Source organism: Myotis daubentonii, chromosome 13 (genome assembly GCF_963259705.1).
Source record: "Myotis daubentonii chromosome 13, mMyoDau2.1, whole genome shotgun sequence".
Classification (NCBI taxonomy): domain Eukaryota; kingdom Metazoa; phylum Chordata; class Mammalia; order Chiroptera; family Vespertilionidae; genus Myotis; species Myotis daubentonii.
In genome coordinates this window covers 5,521,687-5,535,020 of record NC_081852.1, presented here as the reverse complement: position 1 = coordinate 5,535,020, position 13,334 = coordinate 5,521,687, and the positions used below count along the sequence as shown (strand labels likewise).

The following is a 13,334-nucleotide window of genomic DNA, read 5'->3' as shown; positions in this document are numbered from 1 at the left end:
AAAGGACAGGCCAGTCTAGTCCCACCAGGTCTTGGAGACTTTGCTTGGTTCCAGGCTGGAAGTCAGACCAGAGCAAGGGACAAGGCTGCCACTGACGACCTCATAGATTAGGAAAAAGGCAAACCAGTAAAACAGTAGCTGAACACCTGGGTAAATGGTGCTGAGGGCAAACAGAAAAGGGCATAGGACTTATAAAGCAACTTGAAGGAAAAAATTAAAATTCCTAGAAAAAAAATCCAGAATGGCTTCAGAGAGGATGCAGAAATTTGAACTAGGGCTTGAAAAATGGGGAAAGACAGGGCCGCAGGACCCCCTGGAGACTGCCTGTGGAGGGAGTGGTCTGTTTGACTGAAGAGTGAGGTTAATACTGAGGAGGGAAGGGAAGGAGGCTAGACTGACACAGTGGGACTAAGGCCATAGAGGTTCATAACGCCAGCCCCAGGGGTTGGCACTTCCTGCTGTGAACAATAGGAGCTATGGAAGAATCTTGAGCAATGGTGTGAAGCGATCAAGGTTAGTTGCTACAAGGAAATCCTGATGATTGCGGGTAAGGTGGAACAAGAGCCAGGAGCAGTAGCAAGCAGAGCTAGGAATTTATGGTAGCCATTTAGCCACGGGATAATGGAGGGAAGGAGATCAATAAGACAGTGGCCAGGGAGAGAAAAGTGAGGGGTGTATTCTTGCGAAGAGCAAGAACAATTTAAGATGAGGTGGGGATGACAGGCAAGAAGGGAAGAGCAGTGAAGATCCAAAGAAATTGACAGTAGAAGAGAATGTTCACACAGGATGCACAGGTGTCTATCTCCCTGTGTGTGCGGCATGCATCGGCACGTGTGGGGTCTGCCTGCATGCAGTCCTGTGTGAGTGTGAGAGACTACAGGCTGATGGAGTACAGGGCTGTAGCAGGAAGCCATCCTGGGATTTTCTTCCAGGAAGGATCATGATCTCAGAATTCTTCACTTAACTCATGGGAAACACTTGGTTTGGAAAATGGGCCCAAAATGGAAGAGTTGGGGTGGGGGGCAGCATAGGTGTCATGCCCCGCGCGCCCCCCCCCCCAGGTGCTCATTAGGGTCATTCTGAGCCTATGTACGTGTCATCTCACGAGGAGTGCTTCGTCCCCAGCCCAAAACAACGGATATCCTTCATCACCTATTCCACAGAGGGTGAAACCGTCATGAGGCTCACCTCAGACAGGTAAGTGCTGCTTCATCCCCTAGGCAGGCCCAGTGGGCCAGGCTGAAGGGAGAGCCAGTGGGTGAAGGGTTCCCTGAGACAGAAGGGGGAGCACACTGGTGTGCAGGTTGGGCTGGCTGAGCTCCCCCTTCATCTGTGCCCACCCTGGACCCAGCCCCAGCCCCCAGCCCCCTCTGCACCTGGCTGTACTGGGCCTGACGCCCCCCTGTCCCTCTAGGCCAGAGGTTCTCAATCTGTGGGTCTCAACCCCTTTGGGGGTCGAACGACCCTTTCAGAGGGGTTTCCTAAGACCATCGGAAAACACATATATAATTACATTTTTTTTTGTGATTAATCACTATACTTTATTTATGTTCAATTTGTAACAATGAAATTGGGGGTCACCACAACATGAGGAACTGTATTAAAGGGTCGCGGCATTAGGAACGTTGAGAACCACTGTTCTAGACCATCTCTGCCCTGAGTCCCTCCCTACCGTTTTCTTAGCACAGGCTGGCTGTGAGCAGTCCTGGGATCTGGTACCACAGAGGTGTGGTCCTTTATGCATATGGCCCGTGTCTGGCACCTGCTGTGCTCTCTCACTCTCTGCCTGGGCGAGTGGGCTTGGGGCCAGGACAGAGACAGAACCAGAAAGGAAGTGATTTCTGATTGAAGGGACAGGCTTCAGTGGAGGGGAGCTGGGTCCCGTGGTGTGTCTGAGACCGGAGTCCCTCAGTTGTGAGCAGCAGGTGGGCTGGGTGTTGGAGGAAGGCGGCCACCCCTGCATCCCAGGTGGGCCGTCAGCAGCCCCATCATGGTGCCCACGCCTGACAGTGGGAAGTTATGGAGCTTCTGAGCAGCTGGGAGGCCGAGATTCCCATGGACACACCAGAGTGGAACCCAATTCAGAGTGGGTGAGGCGCCACAGACAGCGAAGGACGCTTAGGAGGGGCTGCAGCCCAGGATTTGTGGCACACGGTGCTGTGCAGGCCCTGGGAGAGAAATCGGGAGCAGCCGGCGACAGAGACAGCCAGCCTGCAGGAGCGGGTGAGGGCCAGCACATGGCCATAGCACCCCATGTCCAGCTCAAGGAGGAGCAGGAGGGCCTGGCTGCTCTCCCACAAGGGGAGGGAAGGCATGGTTCTCACTGGGTGTGTGGCTTGTGTTTAGCACAGAGAGACCTAGGTGGGTTTGAGGTGGGTGAAAGCAAGTCCATGGGCAGGGACTCTGGAGGGGCAGGGAGAGTGGCAGTGGGGGCTGGGCCTGGGCCTCTGGTGGAAGAGCACCCCCTGGGGGACAGGGAGACCACTGCCTCCTTCAACAGCTGGGGCTCAGGGCCTGACCTGGAGGAGCTGGGGGTGGGGGGGGGGGACCTGGAGGATGTCCCAGGTCCTCCCTGGGAGGTGAGGTTGGGGCTGTCTCCCAGGGGTGGTGCCAAGAGTGTGAAATCCTGGGCGTGGGAGGGGACACTGGAACAGGAGGTCTTCTAGAGGCAGCAGGAGCCAGGGCTCCTTCAGGAGCAGAGCTTAGAAGGGGGCTGGCAGGGCATTGCCAGGGAGAACCAGCTCAGGAGAGCAAGGCCAGGCTAGCAGGGTCCTGGGCCAGAGCTGGGAAGGGCTGGATGGCATGGCAGCGTATGTGTGCTGCTGTGGGAAACACGCAAACCTTCCAAAGTGTGGTGAGCGCAGGGGAGGGTGTTTGTGCTGCGCAGGACAGGGCCCTCCCCCTCCCCCCTGGGCTGTGCCAGCTCGCCCCCAGGGCAGCAGCTCTTCTGAAGGCAGTGAGAAACCAGCCCTCTGGTCCAGGCTCCACTCTGCCTTCTGTGGCAGCTCCTCCTGGTCCCCTTGGATTAGCCTGAACCTTAGCCTCCAGCGCATGCCCCAGGCCTTGCCCTGCTCCCTGCACTAACTGTGCAGACAGGCACCGCCCAGGCAGCCTGCAGAGGACTGCTCCTCCTTGCATGGCAGCCCCAGGACCTCTTCCCCAGCGGTGCTCTTGTTCTTAGGAGCACGTGGAGGCTGGAACCCTCGCACTCCCACTAAGTATCTTGACTACTTCCTGGAACACGGACCCAGAGGGGCAGAGCTTGGGAGGAGCCAGTCGACCTCAGGGTCTGTGGCAGGGGAGGTGGGCACAGGCAGGGCCTTAGCAGGATGGGCTTTTCCAAATCAGCCTTATCTGTTGGAGGAGTGTGTGTTCCCCGAGGGACGTCTCAGAAGCTTCACACACTGCCAGTCACGTTGGAGGTGCGGGGTTGACACTGCACATGCCTGGATGCTCCCCTCTGACCACAGACGGTCCAGGCAGGGCCCTTGGTGATGTCCCTGACGTCCATGTGCCTGAGACAGGGATGAGCTCAGAGAGAGCCAGGCCGTAGCCCTGGAACCAGCAGAGCATCATCTCCCAGCCCACCCAGTGCTCACCAGATGGGCGACAGAGCAGGCCTGAGCAAGGCCCGTCAGTTTCAAAGTCACAGGGCAGAAGGGCCATGGCAGGGCCTCTTGCCTGTGTCCACTCCCTTCCAGGCAGGTCATCCCAATGCTAAAGGGCATCAGGACAGCTTGGGGTGTTTTTACCTTTCAATTCCTCATTCCACCTCTACCCTCTTTTTAAATTTTTTTCAGAAAAGCAATAAAGGATGGTTTTCGCAAACTTCGATATATAGCGGCTGGAGGAAACACAAACATGCAAGAGGGACTTAAATTGGTACACACTCTAGAGTTCTGAGTATTTACTCTGCTTTGTCAAGTTCTTAGACTATTTTGGGGTCATCTCACCCATCATTGCTTCATTTTGTTGCAGGCAATTGAGCAGATTGAAAAAGAGCAATCTAAAGGTAAGCTGCCTGAGGACTTCATGTGGTCATGTCTGGGTAGAGTAGGCAGGGCCTCCCTGAAGTCCGGACACAGACCCACTTAGCCACTTCCCAGCGCTGACACTGGAGCAGGCGCTTGCCCTCCGTGTGCTGCAGGCTCCTCAGTGCAGCCAGGATAAAAGCCACCCAGTGATGTCTCTCAGAGCTGCATGGGATCCTGTGGGTGCATTCTTGGTTCTTATTAAATACTAGAGGCCCGATGCATGGAATTTGTGCAAGAGTAGACCTTCCTTACCCTGGCTGCCAACACTGGCTTTCCTTTGGCACCCAGGAACCAGGCTTCCCTTGTAGCTCAGCTTCGTCCGGAAGGAAGTCTGGAAGGAAATCTGGTCTAATTAGCATATTACACTTTTATTATTATAGACTAATGGCCCAGTGCACAAAATTCATGCACATTAAAAGAGAATTAATTAGAGGAAATATTTTAATTTTGCTATTTGCCCTTTCTCAATAATAGAAGTGTTAGAGATGAAAGAAAATTAGTAAAATGTATATAAAAATGTCCCTCCTGTCAGAGTCTGGGGTGCACCATGGGACACAGAGTCAATTCCCTGCCTACCCCTATGCACCTCAAAATCGTGCAAGTCCCAGACCAGGCCGGCCACACCTTCGTCAAGCCCCGCTGGGCGGAGGACACGGCCTCAGATCCCCCGGCCCAGTGCCGGGGTGGGGTAATAGCCTCAGGTCCCCCCACCCTAGCGGCAAGGCCGGGGGTGCAGACTCAGGTCCCCTGGCCCCGGAGCGAGGACGTGAGGACACCAGGGTCGAGGGCATGATGACCATCTGCATATTAGCTGTTCAGTATATAGGATGAGGTGCTTGACCTACACGGGCTGCATGAAAAAGCAAAAAACAAAACCCAGGGGCCTGGGACACACAGGATTCAGTGTGCAGAAGAAAGAGCCGGAGGGCCCCTCGCTGGCCGCACTCCTGTCTCTGCCGCAGTTCTGGCTCTGACCCCTGTCGTTCAGCTTCTTCCCTTCGGTTCACTGGTCCTGTGACAGTGTCTCCAACAGAGGGAAAGGCTGTGCTCAGCCGGAGCCATCTTCGTTTGGAAAATAGGGTCACAGCTGTAGTCAGGAAAGATGTGAGGACCTGGTTGGGAGCAGCTTTGAGCTGGGCGTGGGATCTGCGGACCACATGCCTCTGACCTTGAGTGTGAACCACTGGAGTGTCCACAGGCTCTGTCTGGAGCAGGCCCGGGGCCTCAGACTCAGTGGGTCTGGCTTCTCCCTTTGCTCATCTGAAAGACTGTGCTCACTGAAACAGCTGGAGTTGCCTTTCAGGGCAAAGGTTGCACATCTGGTAGCAGTGAGAGTTCAGTAGGAAGAGGCCTGAGCTGGGCTCAGTCTCTGCATCTGGAAAGTGGGTTCAGGCAAAGGCCCCTCTTCCTCTGGAGTCAGTAGCACAGTCCTCCAGGGGACTGGCTGTCATATAATTGGGTCTGGGTGACCACTCCCCAAGAGGAGGAGGTGTGGGGAGAAGTGCCGTGGCCCTGGTCACTCCGGGTGCTGTTAATGACCAGCCTGCTCCCTGGTATTTCTTCAGGAAGCAAGAACCCAGTGACGATTATCGCTCTGACTGATGGAACACTTGTAAGAAAAGCGTTTGAAGAGACAAAGAAAGAAGTGAGTCCAGTCCGTCTTTGTTACTAGCATTTTGCTCCATGCATTTCATGATTTATACTCATCCCTGTCTTTATCCAGGCTGAAAAGGCTCGGAAATTGGGGGCTGTCATTTATGGCGTGGGTGTGAATGACTATAGACGAGAACAGGTAACCAGAGACCCCTTGAGCCCATGTGGGGAATGTTTCAAAGGGGGCTTCCCAAGGGTCACCCAGGGCTGGTCCTTGACCTCAGGGCGAGTGCTTCAGGACAGATTGGCACTGCAGAAACGGGGAACAGTGTCATGTAAAACCCACACCACAGGTGGGGGTCGGAGCGCTTTCCCCCCTGAGGCTGGGCTGCTGGGGGCACCTGACTCTGGCTCTAGGAGTCTAACTTGGGCTGAGTCCAGATTCTGTCTCCTGGGAGGGGGACCTGCTGTGTCCTCAACTCCTAGCTGTGGCTCATGCCGTCACCTCTGGCTTGTAGCTGAATCAAATTGCAGACAGCAAAAAGCAAGTGTTTGGAGTGGACACTGGGTTCGAGGATCTAGTGAAGATCGCAGATTCAGTGAGTTGGGTTGGGTGTGAGAAGGGTGATGGGGTGGCTTCCCACCATAATCTGTTCCACCTCTTTCTGACCCTGCCAACTCTGCATTTCAGCTCTCAAGAACTTCCTGCGTTGAAATTACAAGTGCCACCCCTTCAAGTTTCTGTGCAAACGGTAAGATGTGAAGTTGCTATTGTAAACACAAGCAGTGTGTGTTTGTGTTGTGAGTCTGTACTGTGCGTGTGGTGGGTGTGCTGTCAGCATGTGGTATCAGTGTGTGTGGTGGGTGAGTATTCTGTGCATGTTGTATAAGTGTGGTGGGAGTGGGCTGAGTGCATGTGGTGTGTGCGGTGGAAGTGGCTTCAGGGCTGTTGTGGGTGTGTCTGTATAAAGTGGTCTGAGAGTGCATGGTGTGTGTATTATAGGTGAATTTGGGGTCCTAGTGGGGTGTGTGTGTGTGTGTGTGTGTCTGGAGTAGTATGCGTGTGTGTGATGCACGTGGTGTAGGTGAATGTTGTGTCTAAGTGGATGTGTGGGTGTGTCTACATGAAGTGGTCTGAGAGTGCATGGTGTGTGTGATATAGGTGAATGTTGTTTCTAAGTGGGTGTATGAGTGTGTCTACATGGAGTCATGTGAGCTGTAAGGTGTGTGTGGTGTAGGTGAATGTGGTGTCTGTGGATTTGTGGGTGTGTCTGCAATAAGTGGCCTGAGTATATGTGGTGGAGGTGACTGTGGTGTCTGGGTGTATGGTTCGTCTGCATGGAGTGTGCTTGCAGTACGTCTGCTGAGAGAACGTCTGCATGGAGTACGTCTGCTGAGAGTATACAATGTGTATGATGGAGGTTAAAGTAGTATTTTAGTGGATGAATGGGTGAGTCTGCATTGAGAGGTCTTACTAGTAGTATGCATAGTTTTGTGGTGGAGGTGACTGGTGTCTGTGGGGATTTGGCTACATCTTCATGGAATGATCTGAGTGTGCATGGTGTGTGTGATGGAGGTGAATGTAGAATTTTAGTGGGGGTGTGGGGATTTCTGCATGGAGTGGTTTGAGTGACTGGTGTGAGTGGTGTAGGTGAATGTGGTGTCTGTGGGTGTATAAGTGTGCGGAAAGGAGTGGTCTGATGTGCATGGTGTGTATGGTAGACATAAATGTAGTGTTTTTGTGGATGTTCATGGAGTGCTCTGAGGGAGTGTGGTGTTTGTTAGGTTAGGTGGTTCAGGAGGCGGCACAAGAAATAGAGAGTCCAGTGAATCAGAAAAGAAAGGAAAGTAAAAGGTTTATTTCTGCGTCCCCGGGAGACCCACATACCCAAAGGACAGGGCATGTGGATTCACACCAACAGGGAGTGGGGCGCTTTTTTTATACTGCGGTTGGGTGAGGGGCAGGGACATGAGCTGAGGTATTCAGTTGAGGAAGTTTCAGCTGCAGGGGTCAGCCAGGTATTCAGGAATGAGTCAGTATCTGTGTGGGGGTCATTGTGGATTCAGGGAGAAGCCTGTATCTGTGTCTGGCACGCTGATCTGTGAGAAATTCCAGGGGAAGTCCATTGTCTCATTACATGTATCCAATCCTGGTCTCTCTCCGACCTAACATCCCGACCTTTTGGTGATAAGGGGTGGCGACTCGTTCTGACTGCTTCCAGCTGGCTAAGGGCGATGAGGGGGGGGGTGCGTTTAAAGGCCAGGGTTAGGCAGAGGCAGATCGGAGGGGAGCCGAGTGTAGGGATGGAGCAGGAGCTGATTCACAGTCACCCGTGACATCTCCGTGATTGGGAGTGGATGAACTTGAGGAGGCAGGGGGCTAGGAGAAAAAAGACACAGATGAGAATCAGGGGCCCTATCATGGGTAGGACACAGGTAGCTAAGGGGCTTTGGAACCAGCCAGAAGGAGAGTTGTCGTGGAAGTGTCCTGCATGTAGTTCTTCACTCAGCTTAGTCAGGGTCTGTATGTTTTGCTCCACTACTCTGGACTTGTTGATGTAGTAACAGCATTCTTCCTGAAGGAATATGCAGGTTCCTCCTCTTTCTGCAGTCAGAAGGTCTAAGGCGCACCGGTTCTGCAGGGCTACCTGGGCTATTGATGTTATCTGTTGCTTTAGGGAAGCTAAAGAGGCAGTAGTGGACTCCAGGGCTAACTGGAGCTTGTCATTAAAGTCCTGAGCAGTGACCAGACTGTTCCTGATGGCCCCCTAGTGAGGCCTACCAAGGCAGTGATACTCACCCCTAACCTGACAGGGAGGAAGGCAGCCCGGCATGTCCAGGGGTGGGATGGAGGGAGCAGCCAGGCAATCTCCGATTCTCCATACAAGGTTAGTTGGGGAACTACTGTGACCACGAAGCAAGGCCCAGGGTCAGAGGAGTTCATGCAGTTGCTTAAAGTGCCGTTGCACCAAAAGAAGGTACCTGGGCTGGCCTTGATGAGACTGGCTGCAGTGTGGTATGACAGTCTCTCCCGTGGCAACCCCATAGGTGTTGACATCTTGATTACATCTGTCTGGGTTCCGCTGGTTGTAAGCAAAACAGACATAGGGTCAGCCAGTATTGGACACTGACTGGATGTTGACAGCCATCTGGATCTTTATCTGACATCTGAACAGAGGACAGTCCTGAGATCCTACCTGCCGGGTGACTTGTTTTCCGTCTGGTAGTAGGTTTCATGGAACTTGAACCTCCACACATAAGCGGGTAGGGGTGGGTGTAGGTTTCTCAGGGCCAGGAGGAGAAGGAGGAGGGGAGGGCAGTTAAGGCAGACCTTAGTGGGACCCAACACCTCGCATTTATAGAAGTCATGCTGCTCCGGGGTCCTCTTGAGTCTGGAGAGGTGGTGCCAGGACAGGTCGTCAAGCTGGAGTCGCCAAGCAGCTTGGCCACGGTGGGGACTGTGAGGATTACAGTGTGAAGTCCCATCCACCTAGGCTCCAAGGCTTGTGGTTGTAGGTTCTTAAGGAGGACCGAGTCACCAGGGTGAAGGGTTGGTCTTGGGAGTCCTGGTCGGTCGGCTCTGGCTTGGGCAGAAGCCTGTTCTCATGTTCTCGGAGCAATTGCCTGGTTAAAAACAGATATGGGAGATATGTACCCAGGGGAGGGGGATCAGTAAGGAGATGGTGGTTGAGCAAGAAGAGTCAAAAGGGCTCAAGAAAATGGGGCTCCTTGGTGTAGCCGGAGTTTGGTTGGGGCCATGGGCAGGAGGTCCAGCCAGGAGCTGCGAATTTCTAGAGAGAGTTTAGTTAGATGGTCCAATAGGTTGGAATTGAGTGGCTATGATGAGGGTTCGAGCCAGTGACAGAAATCCAGCAGGATGTAGAGGACGAGGGATTGATGTTTGAGAGTAGATGGAAAGTTGTGTTAATGAGGGTGGGCATAGGAGTAGGTCCAGGGTTTGTAAATAGAGAGCGACACTAGAGGATTTCCCATCCCAGACAGTAGAATTGATGACTCCCTCATCATTCCATGTCCGTTTCACCTGAAAATATGAAAAACCTGAGCAGAATTGGAGGGGTCCCTTGCCAGGTAAGAGCCTGTGAGGAATGCTGGGTCATCCGGTCCTGGATGGGGTCGCCGAATCTTCTTCGGGGATGGTGGGAGGCACTCGGTGAGCCTGAGAGAGGTAGGAATTGCAGCGAAAGCAGGAGAAAATGTTAGAATGTGCTGTTATCCAAGGGAAAAGGGATTCGACGGAGCAGTGGAAGCCAGGGACCTGGAGTCTGGAGAAAAGGCGGAGAGGGAGGGAGCAGGTCACGCAGCCTGTTCCCAGGCCTTTAGCCGCTTGGATTTTAAAACTGCTGCATTTTTCCTTTGGGAAGGGTGGAGGGGGATGGAGCGAGGTCAGAGCAGTTTTCAGTTCGGAGGAAGGGACAGTCGTGGAAGAGATAAGGCGGAGGAGATAAGGAGATGAGGCGTTCACAGCAAAGACTGAGCTAGGCTACTGTGATCTGGAACAACAGGGCCCCATGACGGGATGCGTGGCAGTGGGGAATTGGTGTCCCTGTAAAGGGAGGGGGCCAGGAGTGGGAGGAGCAGGGAAGCTGAAGGGCTCAGAGTGAGCTGCAGAGTGGCCACTAGGATGGTGAGGATGTCTCGTCCTAACAGGGGCATGGGGCATGCTATCATCAAGGAGGCAGGGAAGGGGTCCAGTGGCCAGAGAGCAGGTGGATTTGCCGTCAATGCCCATGTCCGAGATCTTGGAAGGATAAAGGGGCCCTAAAAAGGAGGGCAGGACAGAGAAGGCAGCCCCCGTGTCAACCAGGAAGGTGACCTGTGGCCTTCAGTGCAGCCCTGAGCTCGGTGAGGATGATGGGGTCATCAAGGCTGGGCGTCTTCAGTCTTCAGCCAGTTCAAACATGGCCAGTGGGCGGGTCATGGCCTGGAAGGGCTTCCCCCCTACGCTGAGGCGCAGAAGGTCCGCCACTTTTCCAGGGCAGTCACTCTTCCAGTGACCATTTTTTTAAAAAATATATTTTATTGATTTTTTACAGAGAGGAAGGGAGAGAGAGATAGAGAGTCAGAAACATCGATGGGAGAGAAACATCGATCAGCTGCCTCCTGCACATCTCCTACTGGGGATTTGCCCGCAACCCAGGTACATGCCCTTGACCGGAATCAAACCTGGGACCTTTCAGTCCGCAGGCCGACGCTCTATCCACTGAGCCAAACCGGTTTCGGCTCCAGTGACCATTTTGACAGCACGCCGGGCAGGGCTTGGTCGGAGCTCGGGGCCAGGAGCACTGCATTGCCCAGTGACCTTCATTTCCACATTTGAAGCATTCTCTGGTGGCATTCCTTTCATTGCACCCCCACCGCTCGCAGCCCCCTTAAGGCCATGGTGGCTGCCGTCAACCACAGGGCCACAACTAAGGCGTGTCTGCAGGTCTACCTCCTGTGGAAGGCAGGCCTCCCATTCTGACTGTGCCTGCTCCTCCAGGGCATTAAGAATCTTCAAGGCCATTTTTCACTTGATCTCGGACCTGGGTTTGAGGACTAATAAAGACCTTAAAGGTCGAGTTAGAGAGTGGGGGGCACAGATTCAGACTATGCCCTCAGTTCCCGGACGGGACTATGGCAGGGGTAGAATGGGCGCAGAAATGGAAGAGGCTGTTTTGGAGCTGAGTTCTTAGGATTTGGGCTCCGGGGAAGAAGGAAGCTTCTTGTTAAGAAGGTCTGAAGAGAGCACAGCTGCAACCTCTCGCAAAGGGAACTGGCCGGCCACCTGTGAACTAAAGTGCTGGCAGTCATGGGGGCGGAGTCTCGGTGGAGCGCACAGAGGAAGGCGGGCGGTTAGACCTTATAGAGGGCACTGCGTGGGGTACAGGTTACTAAGGCAGGCCTGTAAGGGAAGGGGAGAGAGCAGGAGAGGTGGTCTGGGTGGGCTTGGGAGAGGTATAGGCAGTTGAGTTTAAAAGCCGCAACCTCCCAGGGACAGAACAGAGGAGGAAGGACAGAAGGAAAGTAGAGCCTACGGATGCATTTGCATACCGACTGGGAAAGCAGGCCGGGGCAGGGGCGGCAGGGGACTTGAGTTTCCGGCTCCTGCAGCGGCTACGGCGTTAGCGACTGCAGCGGTGCGCGGACCAACTGCGTGGGGGTGTAATGGGGCACAGTGGCGGCAGACGCGTGCAGGGGCATGGGATTGTAAAAGGCAGTTTGAGTTTTCGGCTGCCATGGGGCTGGCGGAAGAGGGGAGGCGGGGTCAGTGGGAGGTGGAAGAAGGCATGGCTGGAGGAGGGGAGAGCGGGCAGCTTTCGCCGGGGGAATTTGTGGTGGCCTCTGGTGAAGGGGGGTGGGAGAAGCGGAGACAATGATGATGATTACGGCGCTCCACCACCCACACACAGCACATGAACCCACCCCCTCACGCACCACACACACCACGGGCTCGGCAGTGCAGGGAGCGGCACGGCGCAGGGACAGCCCGGAGGAAGGAGGAAGGACAGGAGGAGGAGAGAAGGCAGAGGGAACTGTGGGGGGAGGGACAAGGATGCAGAACTGGTGGAGAGAGAGGCTGAGAGAGAGAGAGAGACTTGGGCAAATTTCCCAGTTCGCTGGCAGAAATTACTGAGATCGGTGTGACGGTAAAGTCAGGGTCCCGTTTTCATACTGAGGCCATGCTACGTTACAGAAAAAAGACACAGGTCTGGGACAGGCCCAGTGTTTAGCCAGATCGGTGAGCTGGCACCCTAGAGGTGTGCTCAGGTCAGGTTTGGAATTTGGATTCCCCGTGCTTGATACCCGTGGCCTGTAGCGGGGCTAAAGGCTGGCGTCCCAGCAGTTTAACCCACGCTACCGACGGATGGAGGGACCATGGGCGGGGTAGAGGCATCCCTGCTATCCGCCCCCCCTCCCCACCCCCCCCAGCTCCGGAGGAACCTTCCTGGAAGGGTCCGGAGAGGCAATCTCTGACGTGGCCAGAGATGCCAGCAGGCGGGTGGCCACCTGGGACCAGCATGGGGCAGGGCGGGACTCACTGCTGATGCTGCCAAACTGGGAAAAGTTGCTGAGCTGAAGAGATGAGGTCCTGATGGGTCCAGAGCCACGAGGAGGGAGAGGCGGGCACCCAGAGCCGTGGAGGGACGGCCAAATGGAGTGCTCGCGCCACCTGGGTTTCAAGGCACCAAATGTTAGATTAGGTGGCTCAAGAGGCGGCGCAAGAAATAGAGAGTCCAGTGAATCAGAAAAGAAAGGAAAGGAAAAGGTTTATTTCTGCGTCCCCGGGAGACCCACGTACCCCAAGGACAGGGCACGTGGATTCACACCAACAGGGAGGGGGGCGCTTTTTTTATACTGCGGCAGGGACATGAGCTGAGGTATTCAGTTGAGGAAGTTTCAGCTGCAGGGGTCAGCCAGGTATTCAGGAATGAGTCAGTATCTGTGTGGGGGTCGTTGTGGATTCAGGGAGAAGCTTGTATCTGTGTCTGGCACACTGATCTGTGAGAAATTCCAGGGGAAGTCCATTATCTCATCACATGTATATGATCCTGGGCTCTCTCCGACCTAACAGTGTAGTGGAGGTGACTTTGGTGTCTGTGGGTGTGTTGGTGTACCTGAGTGTTTGTGGTATGTGTGGCATAGATGAATGAGGGTCTTTGTTGGTATGTGGCTATGTCTGCATGGAGTGCTTTGAGTGTGTATGGT

The 13,334-nt window shown here is 54.4% G+C and overlaps 1 protein-coding gene across 1 annotated transcript in view; it reads left to right on the top strand.

Moving 5' to 3' along the window:
• Nucleotides 1–13,334, top strand: part of LOC132214625 (anthrax toxin receptor-like) — a 68,173-nt gene that overhangs the window by 22,956 nt on the left and 31,883 nt on the right. The window contains exons 3-9 of the mRNA XM_059661962.1: nucleotides 1,126–1,197; nucleotides 3,801–3,882; nucleotides 3,979–4,012; nucleotides 5,600–5,679; nucleotides 5,758–5,826; nucleotides 6,146–6,226; nucleotides 6,319–6,379. Coding sequence (XP_059517945.1) covers nucleotides 1,126–1,197; nucleotides 3,801–3,882; nucleotides 3,979–4,012; nucleotides 5,600–5,679; nucleotides 5,758–5,826; nucleotides 6,146–6,226; nucleotides 6,319–6,379 — 479 coding nt within the window. The remainder of the gene's footprint in view (nucleotides 1–1,125; nucleotides 1,198–3,800; nucleotides 3,883–3,978; nucleotides 4,013–5,599; nucleotides 5,680–5,757; nucleotides 5,827–6,145; nucleotides 6,227–6,318; nucleotides 6,380–13,334) is intronic.